The 25838-nt window shown below is 45.6% G+C and overlaps 1 protein-coding gene across 3 annotated transcripts; it reads right to left on the bottom strand.

The window, feature by feature from the left end:
- Positions 1-354: 354 nt before the first annotated feature.
- Positions 355-25022, bottom strand: PRRT2 (proline rich transmembrane protein 2). 3 transcript variants are annotated; one of them, XM_083472230.1, is made up of 4 exons: positions 24857-25022; positions 9563-10178; positions 7483-7615; positions 355-5797 (listed from the first exon to the last, which is right to left on the bottom strand). In XM_083472230.1, the coding sequence occupies exons 2-4, from the start codon at positions 10163-10165 to the stop codon at positions 5787-5789; spliced, it is 747 nt and encodes a 248-aa protein (XP_083328356.1). In that variant the 5' UTR covers positions 10166-10178; positions 24857-25022; the 3' UTR covers positions 355-5786. The 3 variants fall into 3 exon arrangements, with proteins under 3 accessions (XP_083328356.1, XP_083328354.1, XP_083328355.1); XM_083472228.1 differs by having other exon boundaries at positions 24849-25018; XM_083472229.1 differs by lacking the exon at positions 24857-25022 and adding an exon at positions 24626-24790.
- Positions 25023-25838: the final 816 nt, after the last annotated feature.

The following is a 25838-nucleotide window of genomic DNA, read 5'->3' on the forward strand; positions in this document are numbered from 1 at the left end:
AGTGCTCTGTATGTTTAGATTTGGTCCTGGATCCTAATCTCATGGATGAGGTTGATCAAACTGCACACTCTTGATTATGTGGGTAGTTTGAGTCTTTGGGAAGGAGGCAGGAGGCACTAGGATGCTGCCAGAATCTCGTGCCTCCTTACCTGGCTTTGGGAAGGCAGTGCAAGGACTTGTGGCAGGGTGTGTGTGTGTGTGTGCAAATGTTGCAGAGGGCCACCAGAAAATACATTGAGGGCTACGTGTTGGACCACCCTGAATTAAATTCAGTTTTCCTTGTGAGTTTTCCTGTTGGGCAGAGAATTGGCACAGACACAAAATCTTTGCAGGAAACAGGGACAGACACAGCCATCATGCATCTGAGTTTATTTACTCGATTCATGCGTTGATACAAAAATCTGTAGCAGTTTATAATTTGACCTTCTCCCGCCCCGCCCCGCCCACCATTTCTTTATACAAACTGATAATAGGATTTGTAATATTTCTTGGAACTCCCCACCCCACACAAAAAAAAACCAAAACAAAATTCTGAATCTTATGAAAGGATTTGATTGGTCCCAGACTCAGGAAGACCCCACCCTTTCCTGTTTTTAATATAATAATTTTAATTAGCAGGCACAAATAATGCAGAACCGAGCAGAAAAATGAACAGTAACAAATAAGTTACAAAATAAGCAAATCTAGTGAATAAAAGTGCTTACCCATTTTTGCTCAACATTATGTTACGAGCGCTATATGGAAAACAATGAACTGTGATTTGTTTTTTGGAATGATGGCATGATAGAAATCGGTTCTCCTGGCGGAAATAGACCTGTTTCCACATCTCCCCATCAGGAAAGATGGTGGAAATTTATATTTTCACTGAGACAGTGTTGCAGAGGGATATGAAGTGTCAGGCTGTGACGTTTCCTGTTCCCTCCTCAACACCGCTACATATGAAGGCACACTTAGTGCTCCACGAAGTGAAAAACTAAACTACGTCTCAAAAACGGGGGGGAAAGGAAATACAAAATAAAATCTCCCTCTTGTTCTTTCCCCCCTAAAAACCTCACCCTGCCCCGAATTGTATAATAGTAAAGCAAACTTCATTCTTCAGCATCCAAAATTTTGCCCCACCCCAAATATGAAAACATCTATCAAGCATCATGTCAAAGATATAGGTTATGTGGTTTTTCATTCAATAACGGATACGTGTAAATGTAAAACCCCTCTCCCCCAACAAACAGTCTCTCCTATCATTCCATAGGCGCCTCCTCAAATTCTGCTTTTAACCCCCCTTCGTGCCCCACCCTCTCCTGGCCCCCAGGGTCTGGTGGTGGTTTAAAGCATGGTTTTGAGTGTAAAACAAGGCAACAGATTATTTTGTAGACCGGGGGTGGGTGGGTGGGTGGGAAGGGGCAACGGGTAAGGTAGCTTTGAGAGAACATCTGCTGCAATGGAACCTCTCCTTTCAGATTGCATTGTGGACCCCAACTTTGATCTGAAGTCTCAGATCAGCAGTTGATTCTACTTAGCAGGTCACTTGGAGTTAGCTGCTACAGGATGGTGGTTGCAGGACAACGGTCCTTCTCTCCAAGTGGACTGTGGGCCAATCCACTGCCCTTCTTGCTAGAGAGGACTGGATACCTCCCTCTCGGTGGGCTGGCTATAACTACGCAGGCCCCAGTTACTGATCCCTGTGCGAAGTTCTAATTCTTCCCTGTTATTTGCAATCCATCCCAAAACAATTCCTTGTTCCTGACCCCGTCCTGTTTGAGATTTGGGTTTCCTGAATCCCGCTGAACCCACCTCCCCTTCCATTTTGGTCCCGCTGGTATTCCATCTCCCACCAAACTGAACCCTATTTTCCCTCCTCTAAGAGACCGCCATTCACCTGCCAGCCCCCTCACCACTTTCCTGACCCCTTTCCCCCTCAAAGCCGTCCTTCCTATTGACTTTCACACCATAGTACACTCTGAGCTCTCTCCTCCCTTCCAAGTTTCTGATTCACCCCCTCAACTTTCCCTCCCCCCAAATATAAGCATATAAAAACATGCAGATTAGAATACTTGCATTTCAACATCAAAATACAACCGCTTTCCCCTGCCATCCCTTCCCACCTTAGAGAGTTACAGTCTCCAGGAAGCGGGAGAAAAACAACAAAATTGCCCTGCCTTCTACGCCATGCACCCATCAAAGGGAGAGCAAAATTATTATTTTTCTGAGGGATAGTTGAGGGAAGGTCAGAGGTTAATAATTCGTGCAGATGGGATTAACGGGGGGTGGGAGTTTAAGGTCACCCCCCTCACCCTAAATAAAGCCCTGTGACATCCTCCGAGCACAGATTTTATAGGAGGAGGCCATTATACCACCCCTTCCCCCATATCCCCACCCCCCCCCCCTCCCCAGCCCCATTGAATAACAGTCTGAGAAACAAAGCAAAAAATTAGTCACATTGTGCCGGGTGAAAATTCGTGTCTGACACACACACAATTCTTTGCTGGTGCCCTTCCCCCACCCACCCCGCCCACCCAATTGTCTCTGTCCAGTAGCATACACAGTTGTCCATCAGGCCCTTTAAAAATAGTTGTTGTTGTTGTTGTTGTCGTTTGGTATGGAGTGTATGCTCTCTTGTGTATTCCTCCGTCAGTGAAGTACAGTTTGACTCTCCTCTACCGGCGCCCCTTTCGTGTTCTGTTGCTCTGCTTACCAGTGTGGTCTCAACACTCTTCTCCAGCCTTTTGCTCTGCAGGGCTCGCTCTTATCTGCTTCCCTTCACAGGACACCCAACACACACACAGTTCCTCTTCCAGCGGATTTTAAACTGGCCTGGGTCATCGTTTTCACATCCAGAGGGAGTTTGTAGCCTTCAGTGCTTCCTTTGCCCATTCCACGCTCTCTCTCGCACCACCAGCTGATCTCATACATTAGCCTTTCATTCTGCAATTCTGTGTATATAACTTTCCCCATCCAGCAGTTTTTCAACTTATTTTCAGGGAGGGGGGTTGTCTTATCACACATCTCTCTCAGTCTCTCTCTCACTCACACGTTTTTGCTTTGAGACGCTTTTCCTGGCCCTGGTGTTTTCTCACTCCTTAGTTCCTGCTCTGTTTCTTTTGTCACGAGTGTGCGATTGCTGACCTCCCCTATCCATTCTGCCTTTCAAAAATGGCCTCGTGCCAGAACTGAGCAAACACATTCAGATTTCCTGGTGTGGCCGAAAAATTAATGCCAAAGGGCTTGGCCTAAACAGCCTTCTATGCCCTCCTAACTGCCTCCATTGCCTCTTGTGTGTGCTCAAATCTGCCCTGTTGCTGCCCTAAATCCATGCCAACTTGGGATAAAGGCAGGATATAAATAAGCAAATGCCTCAGCTGACTCCCACCCCAACTGGATACTTTCAGTTTCTCTTAATCAGTGTTCAGCCAAGCTTCGCTTCTCCTAAATAGCCACATACTGTATGCCAACATGACAGACACCAAAATAGCTTAAAGACTAACCAATGTATTATGGCATAAATGTAGTTTGTGGAAGTTTATGCCATGACATTTGATGGCCTTTAAGGTGCCACAAGGCCCTTAGTCTTTTGCAGCAAAAGCAACAAAACAACTTTATTATTTATGGTGCTTTTTTCTTTTACCACGTTAAGTCGGGTTTGAGAAGAAACACAGGGAATGGGGGCTGAGGTAAACAGGATGCCCTTTGGATAAGGACATCATGAAAACCACACAAAAACCATGTGCATGCCTGTGGCGCATCAAATACACTTCAAAATGCCATGTGCAGGCATCCCCGCTTCTCTGAAAATGTAAACACAACAGAGCATTGTCTCACCTCAAAGACTAAATTATTGCTGCATAAGCTTCTGTAGACTAGAGTCTACCTTATCAGAAGAATGGAGTATACATAATTGGGAGACAGGACAGGGTGGACAAAGATGAGCAAGATCGGAGGGAAATGTGCTGAAAAAGTACAGACTGTGACAGCTGTCAATGCCCAAATAAATGCATCATCAAAGCTGTGTTGATGGTAACACCTGCATCCTGGCATTGGTAAGCTATGTGTATTAATTGGCTTACCAAGGTCAGGATCCCGGTGTTATCATCAATACTACTTTGTCAACTAGTTTGCCTACATTTTATGTCATTGTCACAATCTGAACTGTTTCGCTCTGACCTCACTCCTCACCCCGCCATTTAGATGAGCCTGCCAACTCAGGTTACCACTTGATTCATCTGTACATGACAGCTTAAGCCACAAGACATCATTATTCTTTTAAGGGGCCACAGACCTCTTCTGTTGTATTTGCTGCAACAGACTAACAAGGCTACCCCTCCTCCCCCCCCCCCGAAACAGCTAGACATCCTGCCTTTTCCTGCTTCCATTTAGACCCATGTTCCGCTTTCCTTTTCCCTGTTGAAGAACCCTATGCAAGCCAACACCTTGTGGCCCTGCTCTAATGCCAGCAACTGGTCTTCTAGAGGAAAAAGAGATACCTTGCCATGCTCTCTTTTTTTCTGAATGGGGTGCCTACTAATACTGTTCTCTATCCTTCCCAGTTTCATTCATTCCAGCAACTTTCTCATGTAAAAATGTAGCAGCACCAGTTCTATTCCTTCATGACCGGTGGGTTTTTGTTCCCCTGTTGGCTCATTTGACATTCTTCCAACTTCTTGAGCTTCCCTTTTTCTTCCTTCCTCCTCTTTTGCACTTGCGCCTTCAGCTTGGAGAGTAGCGTCTCACACACACACACACACACACCCCGCATAAAACCCACCACCACTCTTACCAGTCTGTTCCCTTCTTTGCAAGGTCCTTGGCTCCTTCTTTCTCCTCCATTGCCTTGTCCACAATTTCCACTTTCACGCTCCAACTTCCACCGGTCCCATTTGTTAGAATCATTTTGCTCAGAGCTGTATTCCCTCGAGATTGATTTTATTCATTTCTCCAGCCAATACCGTAAATTTCACTGCCGTTCTCTTTCCTGTTGAGTGGCTGGGTGATGGATTCGGTTATACAAGCCAACCTCCACGCCTGTGTGTGCCACCAAATCCAGGCAGCTTTGGCCTCCTTGTTAGCAGACCTCCTCTGACGCAACAGTTAACTCACTACAAGAAACTCCCACCTGCAAAACGCTCAGTGGGCTCTGGTGGGCTCTTCCCTGCTTGCTCCTGCTTGCTGTCTTTGTAAACACGACGGATGAGAGCAGGAGACCTAAGAAGTCTTTCCTCTCTTGCTGCTGCTGCTGGTTCTGTTCATTTGTTCCCAGCAAACATGTAAACATGCTCCCCACCTCCTTCCCACGGGGGTGGGGAAAAAGAGCTTTTCTCCGGCAGGTTCTTGTAAACATGGAATATCGAAAGAGTTTTATTTGCTGTCGAAATTTGGCAGTGGATGGAAGATGGGCAGATGGGTCATTGGTTGAACAGATGACTGGATGGATGGAAGGAGAGTGAGAGAGAGTGCAGAGAGAGGGAGAAAATGGCGGAGAGGAAAGGGGAGATGAGAATACATCCCCGCCTAATTTTTGTTTCCTTTCTCCTGTTTCACCTTATTTTTGGTTAGCTAAAATCCCTAGAAGGATGGGACACATGCAAGCATAAGCAAAGGCGTTGTTTCTCTCAGTTTCGCTCTCTCGTGTCCCTCTCTCTTTCTCTCTCTCATCTCCATTCTTGTGCTCCTGTTTTTGCATGGTTCAGAGATGGATGGGGACATGGGATGGATGTTCTGTACTCATGCTGGCTCCCAGCTCCAAAGATGAAGGTTTCGGTGCTAGGGATGAAGTGGCAAGTTGAGTGCCGCCTTCACTGGAACACTGAGGGGTTCGGGTGGGGAAGAAGAGGGATTCGGGGGACGGGGACAGGGGCAAGGCAGGTTGGGGTTGGGGGAGCGGAATAAGAACACAGGGAAGGAGAACAGAAGAAGGAGACTTTTACTACCTGGAAAGAAACATGAAGGGGAAAACATTTTCACACATGCCCCAATTCAACCTCCCCACACCTGGCTTCCACTAGAATCTGGAGCATGTGGGAACAGGTCATTGGGAAAGCAACATGGAGGCTAAGGAGGCAACGTCAGGGGAAGGTCTGATGGATGTACTTATTTCCTCCTTTTTTTGTTTTTGGCTGCTTTAGGTATGCTGGCAGCAGGAAGCAGGGAGGTTAGGATGGGAAAGGGTTCTGAGGAGACACTGGTAGCTATGAAGATGGCCTGCTGTGTAGAATTAGGGCCAAGGTTGCGGCTGAAGGGCAAGGCCAACATAACCTTACGAAAAGCACTGTGTAATGCGAGGGGAGGGGAGGCTGTAGCCATCCAAATGTTTTGGGAATTCCCATTTCCATCAGCCTGGGTCAAAGGTCAGGCTTAGTGGGAGTTGTAACATCTGGATAAAACATCTGGAGGACCACGGGTTCCCCATATCTGGGATAATGTGTAATATTTTTGGAAAAAAGAAGCAATAGCTGTGCCCGGGGAGGGGGTTTGCTCTGAAGGGAGGACATGAAAAGCAGAGCATACAGCAAAAGGGATAAAACTGACCATTTCAAGAAGCTGCCATTTTCCCCAGAGGGTTAGGAAGAAAATGGAGGTGTTGGGGACAACTTTATGAGGAAAAGAAAAGCTCTTTTCTTTTGAGAAGGGAAGGCATGGAACTCGCCTCACTCCTCAGGTAACAGTGATCCTGACTGCTCTCCTGGTTTGGGGCTTAATGGAGTTTTCTTCTATTCTCTCCCCCCACCCCACCCCCAACATCATCTCCTGCAAAATTCCTCAAACTTGCTGATCCCTCCCCCTTTTTCTCTCAGTAGCCCCAGTTTGGCTACAGAATTAACTTAGCGCCTGCATTATATATGTATATTATCTCTCCACTGATAAGCCTCTCTCTTAAGAAGGGCAACTCTTACAAAGATAGTCAATTTGGAGCCTCTTCCCCTTCCTTTAAGCAGCCCCCTCTATTCCACTGGCTCAGAGAGAGGTCACAATCTGATACAAACATATATTCTTGACTAGAAATTGCACCATCTGTTTATTTATTTCATAAAATTTATACACCCCGTGACTATAAAGTAAAATTGGTTTAAAACAATAGTTCTGTGACTAAGCGCCGAGTGCCGTGGCAGATGCTGATTTTTTAAACAGCAATATTAAGGATTCTAAGAATAATATATTCTCCTCTGGCCTGATGGTGTTCCACAGGTCCCCCTCAAAAGCACTCAGGCAATCAGGATCCAGCCGAAATACGCTGTCAGGTGGCATGTGTGCAAATGAGCCACCATTCGTGTTTCCATCCTAGGCTCTCTACGTCCCATAATGCTTTGCTAAGCCCTTCTCTGGCCAAACTGATCACAAATGTTACTTTTTCCAAAAACCCAAAAATCCCTGGAATCCCATTCTGCTGGTTTCTTTGTACTGCAGCAGAAGACTGGGCAAGAGGGTTAGAGCTTAAAGGACAAAATGTTTGGACAAGAGTCCTCACCACCCCCTGGTCCTCGGGATACTCACCTCCGAAGTTGATGGCGCAAGATGCCACGATGATGAGCACCCCCCCGACCAACGCGACAATGCTCAGCAGCTTTGCTACCCGTCCCAGGCGCCGTGCGCCGTCAATGTCTCCTTGCTGGAAGCTGTTCCGGGACTGGCGAGGAATTAAAAAAGAAGGAAAAAAAAGGAGCAAGGGTTTGGTGATTGTCCTGACATACAGCCTTTTGGTTAAAGGAAGAACAGGGAGAATTGAAAGAGAAAACTCTACACTTGCCTACATTGTCAGAGGAAAATGGGCCCACACACAGGGGGCCCTCAGCGTGGTGCCACCACCACCCACCCGCACCCAAGGCAGTGTGTGCTTCTGTTTCAGCTGCTATGGCAGCAGCAGCAGCCCCTGCCTTCTGCTGTAGATTTCATAGATCTATAGGCTGGGGCCACCATATTCATCAAGAAAGCAGGCAGTCACCGCAGACGATACCACTAAAACAGCCATCCAGGGGGTCAGCGGGGAGGTGAATGGCAGCAGAGGTGGGTCAGGCTGGTGAGGGGCCCTTCTGAACCCGTGGGGCCCTCACCCACTGCCTCACCTGGCTGGCTGCTGGGGAAAGAGCCAGGGTTGTGGGGTGAGAGTCTTGCTGTGCTGTCCCAGACTGGGTCCTGAGCACCTTCAACGAAAGGCATTTCTGGCAGCAGGTGAGGGGAGGACCTTTGCTAAAGAGCCTGTCAATCCGCTGTCAGTTCAAGGGGACAGCAGCCAGGGGGCCTGACCTGTCACGAGGCGGCTGCATCAGTGCATGTAGTTTGGGAGAGGACCTATTGCTATGGCAGTGGCAAGAAGCCAAGAAGTTGAGATCCTTCTTGGCTGCTGCTTGGATAGAAGCAATCTCTGAGCTTCCTAACGGAAGAACGAGACACAAGAAAACAGAATTTAAGCCTGTGATCCTAGTACTGAAAGACACAAGATTTGCCCACTCTGGAAGAATGGCAGACGCAACTGATAGACTACGTGGAACTGGCAGAAATGACTGGCAGAATCCGAGACTTGGGAGAAGAGACGGTGGAAGAGGACTGGAAGAAATTTAAGGACTATTTGCAAAAGTACTGTAAATTGTATGAATGTTAGAATGATGCAGGATAGAAAGATAATTTGGCATTAGTAAATTTAGTGGAAAGAAGCATGAAAATAATTGAATCATAAGAACAAAGATGAAAATTGATTAATATTGTGTCAAATTTAAATATTTAAATATTTGATAACAAAGTGTAAAACTTGAGACATAATATCTGAAAGGTACAAAAACAAGATTTGAGAGAAGGTGAAGCACTGCTGAACATGACTTTTTAAACGGGAACGCAGGAAAGGGAGATGTGAGGGAGTCCGAAAGCAAGGTTATAGAAACTTGGTTTTTGAAGTTATTGTATTGTTGTTGTTTTTTTCTTTCTCTCTTGTATTGTGTGTATTTTCTTCTTATTTTTTCTTTGGTGATGGTGTTTTATGTGTTGGGTGTTGTATTTCTTAAAAACCTTAATAAATATTTTATAAAAAACAATAAGCCTGTGTTCCTATGTCCACCTGGAAGTAAACCTCATGTAGCTCAATGGAACTTGCTTCTGAGTAGACACGGAAAGGATTGCACAGCTCGTAGGGTGGTAGTGTGTGCTCAAAATGGATTTGGGTAGATTGTGAATGGTCAGCTGGCATGAGCTGCCAAACGTATTTTATTACATTTAGTGGGTTTTACCAAATAGGAGACCTGAAGGAAACTTTCTAGTAGGTTGGACGACTCTTGGAGAGGTGTCCCAGACTGCCTTCTTGTGTGGGTAGATTTACCTGTGAGGAGGTGCTCCCGTCTGAGATTTTAAGCAGCAGACTGAGCCACTTCCAAGTTAGTGGCCTTGCTCCTTGGCTGAGGAGGCGATTGACCCACAGCCTCAAGGGGCAAACAAAAGAGAACAGTGACAAGGAAGCGCTATTGTGGGGACAGCCTTGGTGCTGGTGGGTGTCTCAAAGCAGCAGGTGGCTCTCCTAGTGTTCCAGGACGCACAAACCAAACACACACACACATACACATAGAGGCGCCACTCCCTTTGCACTTACCATGACAGAATACACAAAGGCGACGATGTTGATAGGCCAGATTGGGCAGAAACAGGAGAGGGCAGCAATGAATATGTAGTCTCTGGGTTTCTCCCCAGCTTCAGCAGCTGCTGATCCTGTTGCAGAGGCCTGCCGGCTCAGGCTGGCCCGCGGAGACCCCGCAGATCCCGCTAAGTGCACCTGAGACCCAGACAAACTGCCCCTCGCGACAACCCTTGGGCCGCCATTGATGCTGTTCTGAGGCTTCAGGTCATTCAACGACGCCGACTTGGAGCGGGCTGGGGGGCTAGTGGGTGGGGCTGGGGTGGTCCCTATCTCCTCAGCTGAGCCAGCCCTAATCCCCGGGGGGTCCCCATTCTCCTGCGGCTCCCCCACCGTCTCCTCCTCAATGGTCACCGTCACCATCACAGGCGATGCGGGGGTCTCTGGGCCTTTGGGGCTCTTAGGTGGGGACTGCGGTGGCTTGGGCTGCTCCTCAGGCTTCCCCTCCTCCTCCTCCTCCTGGGCATGATCCTCAGGCTTCCCCTGCTCCTGCTTCTCCTCCTCCTTCTCTTGCTGCTCCTGTTCTGGGGGAGCCTCGTTCTTCTCAGCGTCGTCCGACATGGCAGGCAGCTACCTGGATTAGAGGAGAATTAGAGGAGGGGGAATGTTCAGGGTGGAGAACATTCAGCTGTCTTCCCCCCCCCCCACCTGGTACTGGGTTTAATCTGCAGAACCAAAGTCCAGGGCCAATGGACCAGCGCTTCTCAACTTGCAGCCAAGTTCCCAGAGTCCTCCAACCCCCTAGCAGCCTTCAGTGTCCCTTTGAGCTGCCTAAAGCAGGGATGGGTGACTTGACGGCCTTCAGAGGTGGTTGTGTTCCATTTCTCATCATTCCTGGCTGTGCTGGAGATACCCCTTCCCAGTTCTTTTTTTCCTTAAAAAAATGTTTAGGGGTACTCTCATTTTCCTACTCATATTGAAATACTGCCCCTCAATGAGGCCAAACTTAGATTCACAATATGTTTAGGGGTATGCACTGCCCTCTCCCCTGGTCTAAAGCGATGTGTGGATCAGGTTGATGTGCAAAAAGATTGACCAACTGATCAACGGTTGCAAAAATTGTGACAGCTGCATATGGGGGAGGGAGGAAATAACATCGCCTCTCTTCTATGTGGTTGGTTTTTTATAGGATATGGGACGTCGTTGCGAAAATTGCTACTTCTTATTAGACACGTGCTCAAGAGAAATAAAGTATAGGGTGCTTGGTTTGTAAAGAAAGGTGAATGGCTTTTAGCATTATATGGAAATATGAATTCAGCTGGGATGCAAGGTTTTCGTTTATTTTAATTGCTCCTATATATGGAATAACATAACAGGTGCTATTCATAGAGCAATAATTCATAGCTACTGTACATGCCTTTCTAATGACACAATGATATCATAATATATCATATAATGATATATTATAGTCAGCAAAAGAGTGGCAAAAGCTGTACTGGGATGCAATCTCAAAAATGATAGAATGATCTCTATACGAATCCAAGGCAGACCTTTTAACATCACAGTAATCCAAGTTTATGCACCAACCACTGGTGCTGAAGAAACTGAAATTGACCAGTTCTATGAAGACTTACAACACCTTATAGAAATGACACCAAAGAAGGATGTTCTTCTCATTATAGGGGATTGGAATGCTAAAGTAGGGAGTTAAGAGATAAAAGGAACAACTGGCAAGTTTGGCCTTGGAGTTCAAAACGAAGCAGGGCAAAGGCTAATAGAGTTCTGCCAAGAGAACAAGCTGGTCATCACAAACACACTTTTCCAACAACACAAGAGATGACTCTACACATGGACATCACCAGATGGGTAGCACCGAAATCAGACTGATTATATTCTCTGCAGCCAAATAATAATAATAATAATAATAATAATAATAATAATAATAATAATAATAATAATTTATTATTTATACCCCGCCCATCTGGCTGGGTTTCCCCAGCCACTCTGGGCGGCTTCCAAAAGAATATTAAAATACTGTGATACATCAAACATTAAAAGCTTCCCTAAACAGGGCTGCCTTCAGATGTCTTCTAAAAGTCTGGTAGTTGTTGTTCTCTTTGACATCTGGTGGGAGGGCGTTCCACAGGGAGGGCGCCACTACCAAGAAGGCCCTCTGGCCCAAAGATGGAGAAGCTCTATACAGTCAGCAAAAACAAGACCTGGAGCTGACTGTGGCTCAGATCATCAGCTTCTTATAGCAAAATTCAAGCTTAAACTGAAGAAAGTAGGAAAAACCACTGGGCCGGTAAGATACAATCTAAGTCAAATCCCTTATGAATACACAGTGGAAGTGAGGAACAGGTTTAAGGATTTAGATTTGGTGGACAGAGTGCCTGAAGAACTATGGATGGAGGCTCGTAACATTATACAGGAGGCAGCAACTAAAACCATCCCAATGAAAAGGAAATGCAAGAAAGCAAAGTGGCTGTCCAACGAGGCCTTACAAATAGCGGGGGAGAGAAGGCAAGCAAAATGCGAGGGAGATAGTGAAAGATACAGGAAATTGAATGCAGATTTCCAAAAAATAGCAAGGAGAGACAAGAAGGCCTTCTTAAACGAGCAATGCAAAGAAATAGAAGAAAACAATAGAATGTGAAAAACCAGAGATCTGTTAAAGAAAATTGGAGATATGAAAGGAACATTTCGTTCAAAGATTACCATAATAAAAGACAAAAGTGGAAAGGACCTAACAGAAGCAGAAGACATCAAGAAGAGGTGGCAAGATTACACAGAGGAATTATACCAGAAAGATATGGATGTCTCGTACACCCCAGGTAGTGTGGTTGCTGACCTTGAGCCAGACATCCTGGAGAGTGAAGTCAAATGGGCCTTAGAAAGCACTGCTAATAACAAGGCCAGTGGAAGTGATGATATTCCAGCTGAACTATTTAAAATTTTAAACGATGATGCTATTAAGGTGCTACACTCAATATGCCAGCAAATTTGGAAAACTCAGCAGTGGCCAGAGGATTGGAGAAGATCAGTCTACATCCCAATCCCAAAGAAGGGCAGTGCCAAAGAATGCTCCAACTACCGCACAATTGCACTCATTTCACATGCTAGCAAGGTTATGCTTAAAATTCTACAAGGCAGGCTTAAGCAGTATGTGGACCGAGAACTCCCAGAAGTGCAAGCTGGATTTCGAAGGGGCAGAGGAACCAGAGACCAAATTGCAAACATGCGCTGGATTATGGAGAAAGCTAGAGAGTTCCAGAAAGACATTTACTTCTGCTTCATTGACTATGCAAAAGCCTTTGACTGTGTCGACCACAGCAAACTATGACAAGTTCTTAAAGAAATGGGAGTGCCTGATCACCTCATCTGTCTCCTGAGAAATCTCTATGTGGGACAAGATGCTACAGTTAGAACTGGATATGGAACAACTGACTGGTTCAAAATTGGGAAAGGAGTACAGCAAGGCTGTATATTGTCTCCCTGCTTATTTAACTTATATGAGGAATTCATCATGCGAAAGGCTGGGCTGGATGAATCCCTAGCCGGAATTAAGATTGCCAGAAGAAATATCAACAACCTCAGATATGCAGATGACACAACCTTGATGGCAGAAAGTGAGGAGGAATTAAAGAACCTTTTAATGAGGGTGAAAGAGGGGAGCGCAAAATATGGTCTGAAGCTCAGCATCAAAAAAATGAAGACCATTGCCACTGGTCCCATTACCTCCTGGCAAATAGAATAGTGATGTATGGAAGTGAGAGCTCGAACATAAGGAAGATCAAACGCATCCATTCTGAAGGAAATCAGCCCTGAGTGCTCACTGGAAGGACAGATCATGAAGCTGAGGCTCCAATACTTTGGCCACCTCATGAGAAGAGAAGACTCCCTGGAAAAGACCCTGATGTTGGGAAAGGTGGAGGGCACAAGGAGAAGGGGACGACAGAGGACAAGATGGTTGGACAGTGTTCTCAAAGCTACCAGCATGAGTTTGACCAAACTGCGGGAGGCAGTGGAAGACAGGAGTGCCTGGCGTGCTCTGGTCCATGGGGTCACAAAGAGTCGGACACGACTAAATGACTAAACAACAACAACAACATATCATATAATATATACTAAAATATGAACAGAATGCCTCTGAATTTAGCTTTCCCTTTCACCTAAGTAGCTTCAGGCAGGTCTTCCAACACCAAAGATTGGGGGTTAGTATTTATTTCCTTCTCTTTCAGCAATCTTGAGCCCAGCATTTTATTTTATTTCATTTTACTTTGGAATGGGTGGCACCCAACCAGGTGAGGACACTCTCTCAACAAGGCCAACCCAAGACACTCTGCCTCCTGAGGCAAAATAAAACATTGCATCCCCTCTGGATCTCACTTCAGCACTGACAATGGGACTCACATCTGAGTCAGCAGGCTAGTTTAGCAGGGAACTGTGTGACATACATCGCTCTACCTTCAACAGAGAGAGGTGGCTGGGAGGTTCAGAAAGAATAGCATAGCTGTCAACCTTCCCTTTTTTGTGGGAAATTCCCTTATTCCAGTGCCATTTCCCACTGCTTCCCACTGCTATCTTGGATTGTTAGATATCCCGTAGACTGTCCCTGGGACATGTGAGGCTACTGATCCCTTATTTTCAAATCTGAAAGTTGACAGCTATGAAGAACAGTCAAGGACTGATACAACTGCCCACCCCCCTGTGACACCTGAGGCAGTTTCCTCACTCTGCCTCATGATCCAGCTGGCCCCACCACCCAAATACACACCATTGCTACCATCACCATCTTTCCGACCAACACAACCCAATATTGCCATTCCACTGAATGGCACATGCGCTGTTAGAAATTAGCCATGCGCCAGGCGCGTTTTGCTACTGGAGTGGTTCCAATAGCAACTACATGGAGATTTCTGGGCTCCAGGTTGGCAGCCACAGTTTTAAAACCTCTGCCTTAGTCCATCGTTTATTCCGGTTCCATTTCCACTGTGTGTGTTTCTCCTCCTTGCATACTGGGACAAGTGAATTGTTGTGAGAGCAAGCTACAGTCAAGTAACATAGATGAGATGATAGGATCATAGAACTGTAGCATTGGAAAGGACCTTGAGGATCATCCAGTCCAACCCTCTGGAGAATAGACATTCTGTTGTGGAGGCTGTAACCTAGTTTTAAGACGCCATTTGACACCTTGCTTATATATCTGAGTTTCTAGCGCTGGGCACATGTCAATCTAAGTGATGCACACAGCCCTTCTGTTACCAAGAGTTCTGTTACCTTCAGATGGAGGATGAATGACACCTTATTTAGAGATGAAGAAGTGTATAAAAAGGCCCCTAAAACCTTGAGAGACTATTCTGAAATAAATATGAACACCAATGTAGAAAAAAGAGTAATCTGGGACGCAAGCAAAGCTGTTATGAGAGGGTTTCTGATACAGCAGAATGCTATAAAGAAGAGAAGTCAAAATGAGAAGAAAGAAAAATTTTTGGAGAAAATAAAAGAAAATGAGAAGAAATTGAGAGCAAAACCAAAGTCCCAGGAGATTTTGAGAGAAATAAAATTCTATCAAGTACAATATATGGAAATAATGAATCAGGAAATAGAATGGAAAATTAAACAAATGAGACAAAAAACATTTGAATCAGCTAATAAATGTGGGAAACTGTTGGCCTGGCAAATGAAAAAAAGACAAAAATTAAACACTATTACAAATTTAGAAGTGGAAGGAAAGAATATACATAATCCAATTGAGATTAAAAATTGTTTTCAGAAGTATTTTAAACAATTATACATGCAAGGGCCACAGAAAGAAATGGACATAGACCAATTTTTGAAGATAAATGGATTACAAAAAATCTCTCAAGAAAACAAGTTAATGCTGAACCATAAAATATCTGAACAGGAGGTAGAAGGTGCCATTCAAAACATGCAATTGGGCAAATCTCCAGGACCGGATGGGCTGACTTCTAGATATTATAGATCTTTGAAAGAGTGGTTATTGCAACCTTTGAAAGAAGTCTGCAATGAAATACTGGAAGGGAAAAGGGCACCAGAGTCATGGAAAGAGGCGTACATTACACTGATACCGAAAATAGAGACTGAAAAGACTCAGCTTAAGAACTACCGCCCTATATCGTTACTCAATGTGGATTATAAAATTTTTGCAGACATTTTGGCCAAGAGATTGAAAAAAGTATTGATGGAAGAGATCCATAAAGACCAAGCGGGCTTTCTCCCAGGAAGACACATGTCTGATAATTTGAGGAATATAATAGATATTTTGGAAAAACTAGAAGTGAATATAAACACTAAAGCAGTTTTGATATTTGTGGACGCGGAGAAAGCTTTTGACAACATCTCTTGGAGTTTTATGAAGAAGAACCTACAGGGATGGGGGTAGGCCAAGGTTTTGAAAATGGTATAGGTGCAATATACTCTGAACAAAAGGCTAAATTAATTGTAAATAATGTGGTTACGGAAGAATTTAAAATAGAAAAAGGGACACGACAGGGGTGCCCAATCTCCCCACTGCTTTTCATATCGGTCCTGGAGGTCCTGCTAAACATGATTAGAAGGGACCAGTTGGTTAAAGGTATACAGGTTGGAGCCAAACAATATAAACTGAGAGCATTTGCAGATGACTTAGTACTGACATTACAGGAGCCAGAATCTAGTACTAAAAGGGTTTTAGAATTAATTCAGGAATTTGGTCAAGTGGCAGGCTTTAAACTAAATAAGTTAAAAACCAAGGTTTTAGAGAAAAACTTAACACCAATTGAAAGCGATAGGTTTCAGAACGAGACAGGATTGACTGTGGTAAAGAAAATGAAATATTTGGGGATTAACATGACAGCCAAAAATGGGAATTTATTTAAAGATAATTATGAAAAATGTTGGACGGAAGTGAAAAAAGATTTAGAAATTTGGTCAAATTTGAAGCTTTCACTGTTGGGCCGAATTGCTGTGATAAAAATGAATGTATTGCCGAGAATGTTGTTTTTATTTCAGACATTGCAAATTGTGGACAAGATGGATTGTTTTAAGAAGTGGCAGAGAGATATCTCTAGATTTGTCTGGCAGGGCAAGAAGCCCAGAATAAAATTTAAGATACTGACAGATGCAAAGGAAAGGGGTGGATTTGCCCTGCCAGACCTTAAACTATACTATGAATCAGCAGCTTTTTGCTGGTTGAAAGAATGGCTACTTCTTGAAAACACAGACATTTTAGATTTAGAAGGTTTTAACAATGTATTTGGATGGCATGCATATTTATGGTATGATAAGGTCCAAGCTCATAAAGCATTTAAAAATCATATTATCAGGAAAGCTTTGTTTAATGTTTGGATAAGATATAAGGACTTGTTGGAAAATAAAACCCCAAGGTGGCTGTCACCAATGGAAGCAAAAGCTTTGAAAAGGCTCAATATGGAGGCCAAATGGCCGACATACTGTGAAATTTTGGAACAAGAAGGAGATAAACTGAAATTGCAGAGTTTTGAAAAATTAAAAAACAAAGTGAGAGATTGGCTTCATTATTATCAGATAATGGAGACATATAATTTGGATAAGAAAATTGGCTTCCAGGTGGAAAAGTCAAAATTAGAAACAGAACTGTTAGAACCCAAAACTAAGAATTTGTCAAGAATGTATAATTTGCTGTTGAAATGGAATACTCGGGATGAAACGGTGAAATCTGTTATGATTAAATGGGCACAGGATGTTGGACATAATATTATGTTTGCTGACTGGGAACAGTTATGGACCACAGGTATGAAGTTTACGGCATGTAATGCCTTAAGAGAGAATATTATGAAAATGATATACAGGTGGTACATGACCCCAGTCAAGCTTGCAAAAATCTATCATTTGCCCGATAATAAATGTTGGAAATGTAAAGAAACTGAAGGTACATTTTTTCACCTTTGGTGGACATGCCCAAAGACTAAGGCCTTCTGGGAAATTATATATAATGAATTGAAAAAGGTATTTAAGTATACCTTCCTGAATAAACCAGAGGCCTTTCTCCTGGGCATTGTCGGCCAATTGGTGCCAAAGAAGGATAGAACTTTTTTATGTATGCAACAACAGCAGCAAGAATACTTATTGCAAAGTATTGGAAGACACAAGATCTACCCACCTTGGAAGAATGGCAGATGAAGGTGATTGACTACATGGAATTGGCAGAAATGACTGGCAGAATCCGAGACCAGGGAGAAGAGTCGGTGAAAGAAGACTGGAAGAAATTCAAAGACTACTTACAGAAACATTGTAAAATTAATGAATGTTAGAAGGATGCTGGATAGAAACTAAGTGGTTTCCAGCTGTAATGCTTTAAGAGATATGAAAAAAAAGGGTTTCACAAATGGGTAAAAGTTTAATGGTAAGGATTTGCTGAACTAACAAATTGAACTGGAATACAAAGAAGGGAGGTATGAGGAGGTCCGAGGAAATAAGTGTATGGAAGTTATGTTATTGAAAATTAATGTGTGTTTTTAACTGTTTTTTTATTTTGTATGTTTATTTTTCTTTTTTGTTATATCTTAAAAACTTTTAATAAATATCTTTTTTTAAAAAAAAGAGTTCTGTTACCTTCTGTTACAACCTGACTCCAATATATCTAAAGAGCCCCTGTGGACCCTTTACTCTGCAAGATCTACAAGAAGGACTAAGAAACTACTTATTACTTTATGAAAAGCATTTGCATTCTGCCTTTCATTTCATGGAGAAGCTTGTGTGGGAGACGTGTGTTTTTAGTTGCCAGTGGGAGCACCTAACAGTTGGCACATCTCCAGAGGTAACTCATTTCACACAAGTTGGGTGCCTGCATGGAGGAGGTCTTCCCTGCAGTACCATTTAGCAGACCTAGGGAACCTGTGGCACACTTAACAGGACCTCCTCCATAGATTGCATTTATATTAAATTTCGCCCAGTTTCTTATTTGGCATAAATTCAGAGTCAGCTTTTACGTTGCCCTTGGAAATGAACTTGGAGGAATGCTTAATGAAGAGCCTAGTGCTGCCAACGAACCCGTAAGGTGAGTAATGTTAAGCATAAACTCAAGGTGCCGTTCAGTTTTCAGTACAGTAGTGGGTGGATGAGGGTGAGAAAGAGATTTAAGTGGTTGGGAGATAAGCCCGAGCAGCTGGTTTGTGGATACCTTCCTAGTTAAATTGCAAAAAGCAAAACTCAAAAACAACAACATGCACACATACTTTAAGACATACCATTGCATAAAGGAAAATTGTTACGTGTGTGTGTGTGTGTGCGCGTGTGTAATCTGTGTTGTGATTCTTTTCTTCTTTTATACTTCACAGTAACTACAACAGTTTTTATTCACAGAGGATAAAGATCTGCCTCACCCCTTTTTGAATGCAAAGAGATCTCTGGCAAGCGCACCTTGTATGCATCTCTATTCCGTTGCTTAACAATAGGCTACATAGCGTACAGAACCAGAGAATGGGCTCGAGAGCAGCTAAGTGCTCCATCACATGGGGCCGTCCCCATCTGGACTGCCTGCCTTCCCTGAATGGCATTCCTAACGCCAACACTCCAGATTCAATATCTATGCTTTTCTCTTTCCAGAAACAAAACTGGGGAAAGCAGTCTTTGAAAGGAGGTTGAAATGGAACTCAAACAAGAAATAAATGCTCCCGTTTTAAATCAATAAAGTAGCTGCAAACACTAGCCCACTTGAAAACACACACCAAAACAACTATTATCAAGGACATGCACAAAACTAAAGGCATCCTCTTGCCCGAGGCACAGCTCTTAGGAATTGTGAGAAGGGCCAAGTACAAACAGAAGTATTCAGAGGGCGCTTTGGCCCTCTGAAAATAGCAGGCATTAAACTGGCGGCTCTGGTCAGTGGACCACTTCACACGTAAAACGGACTCCCTGACAGGGCCCTATAGCCAAAGGCAGCTCCTTTGCAAATGTACCTCAGTGATGCATATTGCAAGCAGGTGTTTATGGCATTCCCTTCTTAAAATGCCCTGCGTAAACTGGCCTTCTGGACTGCCTGCACCGCAGCTATCAGTGCAAACAAGTGGACCCACCATTCATCTTTGGCTGATACGCCACCTATACCTGGAAGCTGCCTTAGAGCAGATCAGAGCAAGGGGTATTTTTTCCACTGACTGGGGCAGGTCTCCAGTGTTCCAGGAAGGAGCCTTTTCCCAGTCCTTACCTGGAGCTGCTGGGGATTGAACTTAAGACTATCTGCATGCAAAGCAGATGCTCTTCCAGCTGAGCTATGGTTGTTCACCTACCGCTGGGAGATCAAGGCACTGTTGTGCATGCTTTGGTGGCTTCCAGATTCGAGCCCTCTGAAGCCCTCCACATGTGCTTGAGGATAGTTTGGAAACTTCAGCTAGCGGAAAATGCAGCAGCAGCAGCAGGCCACCTGCAGACAGATGTATGCGACTGTTCTTAAATATCACCTATTTTGAGACATCTGCCCTTAAAATCCTAGCGGTTTAGAGTCCTTGTGAACTCTTAAGATCTTCTGATGATGGCCTGTTGCTGATGCTCTACGGAGAGGTTGGATTCACTCCCAAATAGGGTCAGTGTCTTCTCAGTCGCAGCTCTGATGTTCTGGGAACTCATTATGAGACAGGTGAATAGTTTCCCCCCCGCTGTCTTCCGAAAACTGAGCTAAAATGTTTATTTTTCAGAAAGCCTTTAGAAATCAGTTGGTTTGTTATGCTTTGTTTGTTTGCTGGCCTAAGCTCATGCTAAAACTGTTGTGGCTTTTATCATTATCAATGTTTGATGGTGTACAGTTTTTGTGATTAAAATCGTAAGCCGCTGTGCAGGTTTTTTTTTTTTAAAAAAGAGACACATATGTGATAACATAAACAAACAAACAAACAACTGTACTTCCTGGTGGGCATCCTGTGATCTGTTGGGACACTTCCCTGGCACGTGCTGCAGTGCCTCTATAGTTGTGTAAAACCAAAGCAGACTCCCATCATATATCAGGCTGTTAACTGCAAAGCATTATCAGAAGACACAAGGTCCCAAATGAATGTGCGACTGTAGAGCTGTATGCATGATTATTTACATTTTTATCCTGTTTTTCTTCCATCATAGAATTCTATATGATGCACATCTCCTATCCAGGCAGTGACCAGACCCAGATGTGCTTAGTTTCATTGAGTGGCGGCCTTCAGACTGCACCCTAGAGCTCACAAAGTCAGATGACACCAAGTCAAAGGGCACACACAAACACACACAAACACACACGACTCCAAAACATCCAGTGTAACAAATACCTTGCACCGGCTTATCAGGAATTGGAAATGATCAGGACAGTTCACATCTGATCCAAGGAGAGAGACTGTAGAACTGGTATGCAGAACCAAGAGCATCTTTCGCCACAGTGAGATGAGCAAAACAGAAGCAGACTCTCACTACATACAGGGAATGTGTATGCAGAATTGAATTGCTGGTTGGTATTGGAGGGGAGCAGTAGGGGCTGGAACCATATTGAATTATCTTAAATTTACTGATTCTGCAGAGGAGAAATTAAATCTTGGCAGGCATAATTCTTCCATTAGACTCCTTCCTAGGTCATGCTAGCCTCTGCTTAGGTGAGTTATCACTAATCTCCACCTTAAATCCCTTTCCACCAGAGTCTTCACAAGGAAATTTCAGGGTGGGAACTGACCAACCTTGGTCCCCCTCTTCTTTCCCCCTTCCTTCAATTCAGTTCTTTGACAGAGGATAGACCACATGAGTGATGCTGTGGGTTGATAATCTTCAACAAAAGATGTTACAACTTCTGCACTTTCAGGTCTGACCTACCTCTCGAAGACCTGGGGCGCTTGGCCTGGACACAGTATACTGCAATGTTAAAATGTGCAAAGGCAATGCAATTTTAGAAGGTATGATCAGTTGCAGGGAGAGGGAGAGGGCATGGATCATCGGAAGAAAATAGAAGCTAGAGGGAGCTGGTATAGATCTTGTAGAGAGGAAAAAGGAAACCTTAACTATGTGAAGGGCACCAAATCACATGGGAGGGAGAAGAGGGGAGGGTGGAGGGTGGATGGGGAAGCCCCATGGGCCATCTCTGACCTACAGGCCAGAGGCAGCTCCCCCACAGCTGACAGACTGTGCTAATTTCCCTGTGGATACCACTGGGACTGATTCTGATTCAAATGGAACTTACTCTCACAGGTAAATGTGCATACGATTTGCAGGCAGACTTTGGCTTGATTATGCTCAGACTTCAGAGCACAATCCATTGGGTTTCCTGCAAAAGCACCACTGAAATTAATGGGAAATATGAAATATATTATTTGGAGGGAAGCAACAACCAGGGGGAATTTAGAGTTCTTCTCTAGAGGCATAAATGGGTTAGAAAATCATATGTCAAGGATGCAGGAGGCTGTGTTCATGCATTCCTTCCTACAATCTGGCCAAAGCTGTTTTAGTCCCCACCCCCCTGTTGTTTGTAAGAGGGAAGAGTGGCAGGGATATGTTTTTTTCCCCTCTTCAAAAAGTGCTACAACAATTGTCATGATATACTGGTTCTCATTACCATGTTCCTGCTTCCTGACTGACACACTCTTTGAACGAGACACAGACAGACAACATGATTAAAACACTGGCTGGCACAAAGATGCCATAACAGATTCTCTGACTGACACAGCCATCCGATTATTATGGAGCCTGGAGGCATGGAACACCTCCACACGACCAAGGCAATTGTGCTTGACATCCTGCTCCTTGCTGATCCATATAGTGCAACGGGCAACCACACAATTTCTCTAGTACCCATTCAGCAGGCACACCAAGAAGGCTGACATGTGGCACGGCCACCACTTTGTGCAATTCAGACGCACAGGGACCTGATTTGTTCCCGAGGCAGATTATTATTTTATGACAAACCCCAATGCTATGGACATTGATCCCTAAAACCATTACCTTATTTCCACACACTTGCATGTGTCCTGCACACATTTTGATCACCTGCTGTGCAGCAGATGTAACCACAGCAGTAAATACTGGGCCATCACAAAGAGATCTTTGCCTGACACCTCCGATTAGCCTGACCAGCCAATTTCTGTGCTTGACAACCTCAACAATTCCTTCCCAGTTACTGGCTCTGGCAACCAGCTGCTGCCTTCCTCAAACGGAGGATCTGCCATGGAGAAGCTGATTCCCCCATCTGTTGAAGCCATACACCATTGAAATCATCCTGACAGGCCCCATGGTCAAGTCACCAATGGTCTCACCCACTCTCTCCTTCACCCACCCACAGCCTTGCCATTACATCACATCCTTGGTCCACTGCTAAGCATTTTCTCTTATAAGAAGAGGAGACACACACACACAGCATAGTGCTGATGCAGACTCTCCTTTGACTTAGGGTAGTTCTGTGTGCTTTGTCCCTCGCCAGTCCACCCTCCGCAAGAAGTCACACGTTATGCTTGCTGCAAAGACCTATTAGGTGGCCGTTGGTCTTCCGACAGCTTCTTCTGCCAAACAGAATGGGAATTGTTGTACATTAAAGCATGCAAGCATCATAAAATCATCAAAGTCTCATTTATACTGCAGGTAGCTGGGGAGTGAACTTGGAAACCAGTTTGGGGGCCACACATCAGAGAGATAGTGCTTGACCCTACCTTGGAAGGAATTCCCTTTCTCAGATAAATCACCTGTTTTGGGACAGAGGATCTCACGTGTGAATGTGTTCTGTGCTTTACATAGGCAACATCCCTCCCTCCCTCCCTTCACTTTCTCTAAGACCACACCCAACTGGGCAAACCCACCTTGGCGCCCCCCCCACACCAGAGCCGCCCCTCTCTTTGGGCTGCTTCCACACACCCAAGCCCCACACAGTGCCTCCTTCTCCCTCTTGTACCAGGGGCAATTTCTCCTTCACAGCATCCATCCACAATCGCCTTCCCACCACCCAAACCGCCTCCCTTGGGGACTCCCGCTTCTATCCTTCATCTTACCCCTGGTGGGAGCTCACCTCCACAAATCCTTCCCTCCTCACCTGTTTTGCCTCACTGTTTACGCCCCCCTCCTGCCAGTGACTTCACTCCCCGCACCCGACTTCCCTAGACCACACGACCAACGCCTTCTGCTACCAAGGACAGCTCCTTGCAACCCTTTCCTAACTCCGAGACGCGTCTGTATCTCCTCCTCCTCCTCCTCACATCCACCCCGGTCCCCAGCTTCAAAGGGGAAAAGCAACCCCCCTTCGCCAACCTGCCAGCCATTCACTGCCCCCTTGCTCACTAAAACCCCATTCAGAGAGACTTATGGGGAAATCCTGCACGGGTCTACACAGCAGCTGGTCCCATTGAGTTCCTTAGGACTTACTTCCAGGAAAGAGAGTATCGGGTTGTAGCTTTAGCAAAGGCTTGCCACAGCCCACCCCTCTGCCCCCTTCGTCTCCTCCTAAACACCCACTGCCCTCCCCCCTCCATTTATGTCCAACTTCCCTCTCACGCCCTCCTTCCTTCACACCCATTTCTGAGCAAGGCTGAGCCAGAGATTCTCCACACTCAGCCTCCTTCTCCCACCTCCCTTAGCCAGCCCGTCCAACTCTTCGACCCATTTCTCGTTAAGGAACACACGCGCGCTCGCGTACACACGGGATCGAGACCCTCCAACATCTCCCCCAACCCCAAAACCAGCTGCTTTCTTCCTCCTCCCTCCCGCTGCCGCCCTCCTTTTTCTCGCTGCACCTTTCCCTCTCCATTCCTTTTATACCATTTCTGTGCCCATAGATGAAACCAGCAGCCGGCGAGGGGATTCGGTTGCCCTACATATCCACCCCCACCCACTACTCCCTGCTGCCCCGCCCTCACTTCGCATCCCTACACCCCCACCGCCAGATGCCTCCGTGAATCTTCCAGCCCCCCATCTCCATCGTCACCCCTTGGAGAGTGCCCCCCGCTCCCCTTTTCCCGTTCACACCCATCTCCGCCTGCTCCCTTCAGTCCCCCCCCCCCGTCTCCCCCGCCCGCTTGCCGCAGCACCGTTATCCTTTTAGACAAATAGATAAAGAGGGTTTGGGGGGGCTAAGGATGGACCAAGTCAGGGTCTCTCTTCTCCTACCTGGGCTCCCGGCTGTGTCCAGTTGGCAGAAGGGGGTGGGGTGGGCAAATGGCTGGCAGGATTAGTGCCCCCCCTTACGCACACATCACACCCCTCCCTTTCTGCTGTATCCCTCCTTCTCTCCCCTCCCCTTCTCTCCCTGGCTTCAGAGGGAGGAATAGATGGGGAAATGCAGCCTCCGCCCCCCTTCCTTCCTCCCCCCCCACAAACCCACCCCTCTTACTTGCTCACTCGGCAGCTTTGTCTGCAATGACGCCCCTTCCCCTCCCTTTGCACGAGTGTGTGCATCAAATGGTCTAATCGACCCTGCTTCTTCAAGGCAAGCTGGTTGAAGTTGGGGGGAGGGAGTTGTGGTTTGGGTTTTATGAAGAATCAGCTGATCGGGCGGGGGCAAGACATTAGCAGAAATGGTGTTGGTACTGGAAGCGTCCCACATATTCTGTATCTCCTCTCCACCTCAACCCCCCTGGAATAGACCAAAACTTCACGTCAGCAAGCCACAAGTGCAATGAGCATCAAAGGACTAAGAAGTCCCAGCACCGCCACCATTGCCTCCTCCTCCTCAGGGACTGCCCAGAGGCACAAATGTGTGCTGCATAAAAATGGGAGCTGGCAGATGAGGCTGAAGGGTGCCTGGGAAGACCCCATGGGTGGGACCTGAGGGTGCGGGACTGAAGGGGACCCCAGGCTGGGTGAAGGAGGGAAACTGTACCCTCCGCCCAGCTGAGCTCAGCAAGATGATGTGGGAAATTTTCTGCACCAATCTGTTTTTGGGGAATCCTGGCTCCACAGCCCTCCCTCCTCCCCCTCCGGGAGAAAATTATATAAAATCTCTCGCTTCCAGTTTCTCATCCATTATTTATAACCTGCCCCGGCTGCTGCACAAGGGAGGGAGGAAAGAGCCCACAATTAACCCGCCTCGCTCACACCATGCCACAGCTCCAGTGCAGCATTTGCTGTCTACCAACCAGCAAAAAAACCCACTGCCACTGCCGCCACCGCCACCACCACCCAGATGTCCAGCCACAAGGCAGCATTTGCTCCTTCTCCTAGAAAGGGGAGTTTGATGCAGCAACCATGAAAAAAAGAGAAGAGATCCTCCTGGGTAATCACAGGAAGCAAGGAAGTGCATTGGGAAACGCACTTAGAGCTGAGAATTGCGACCTGGTGCCAGATCCATTAGACATTTTAAATAGGCATAAAGGTCCTGAGA

This window comes from Podarcis liolepis, assembly GCF_965112155.1.
Source record: "Podarcis liolepis genome assembly, chromosome: 13".
NCBI classification, from domain to species: domain Eukaryota; kingdom Metazoa; phylum Chordata; class Lepidosauria; order Squamata; family Lacertidae; genus Podarcis; species Podarcis liolepis.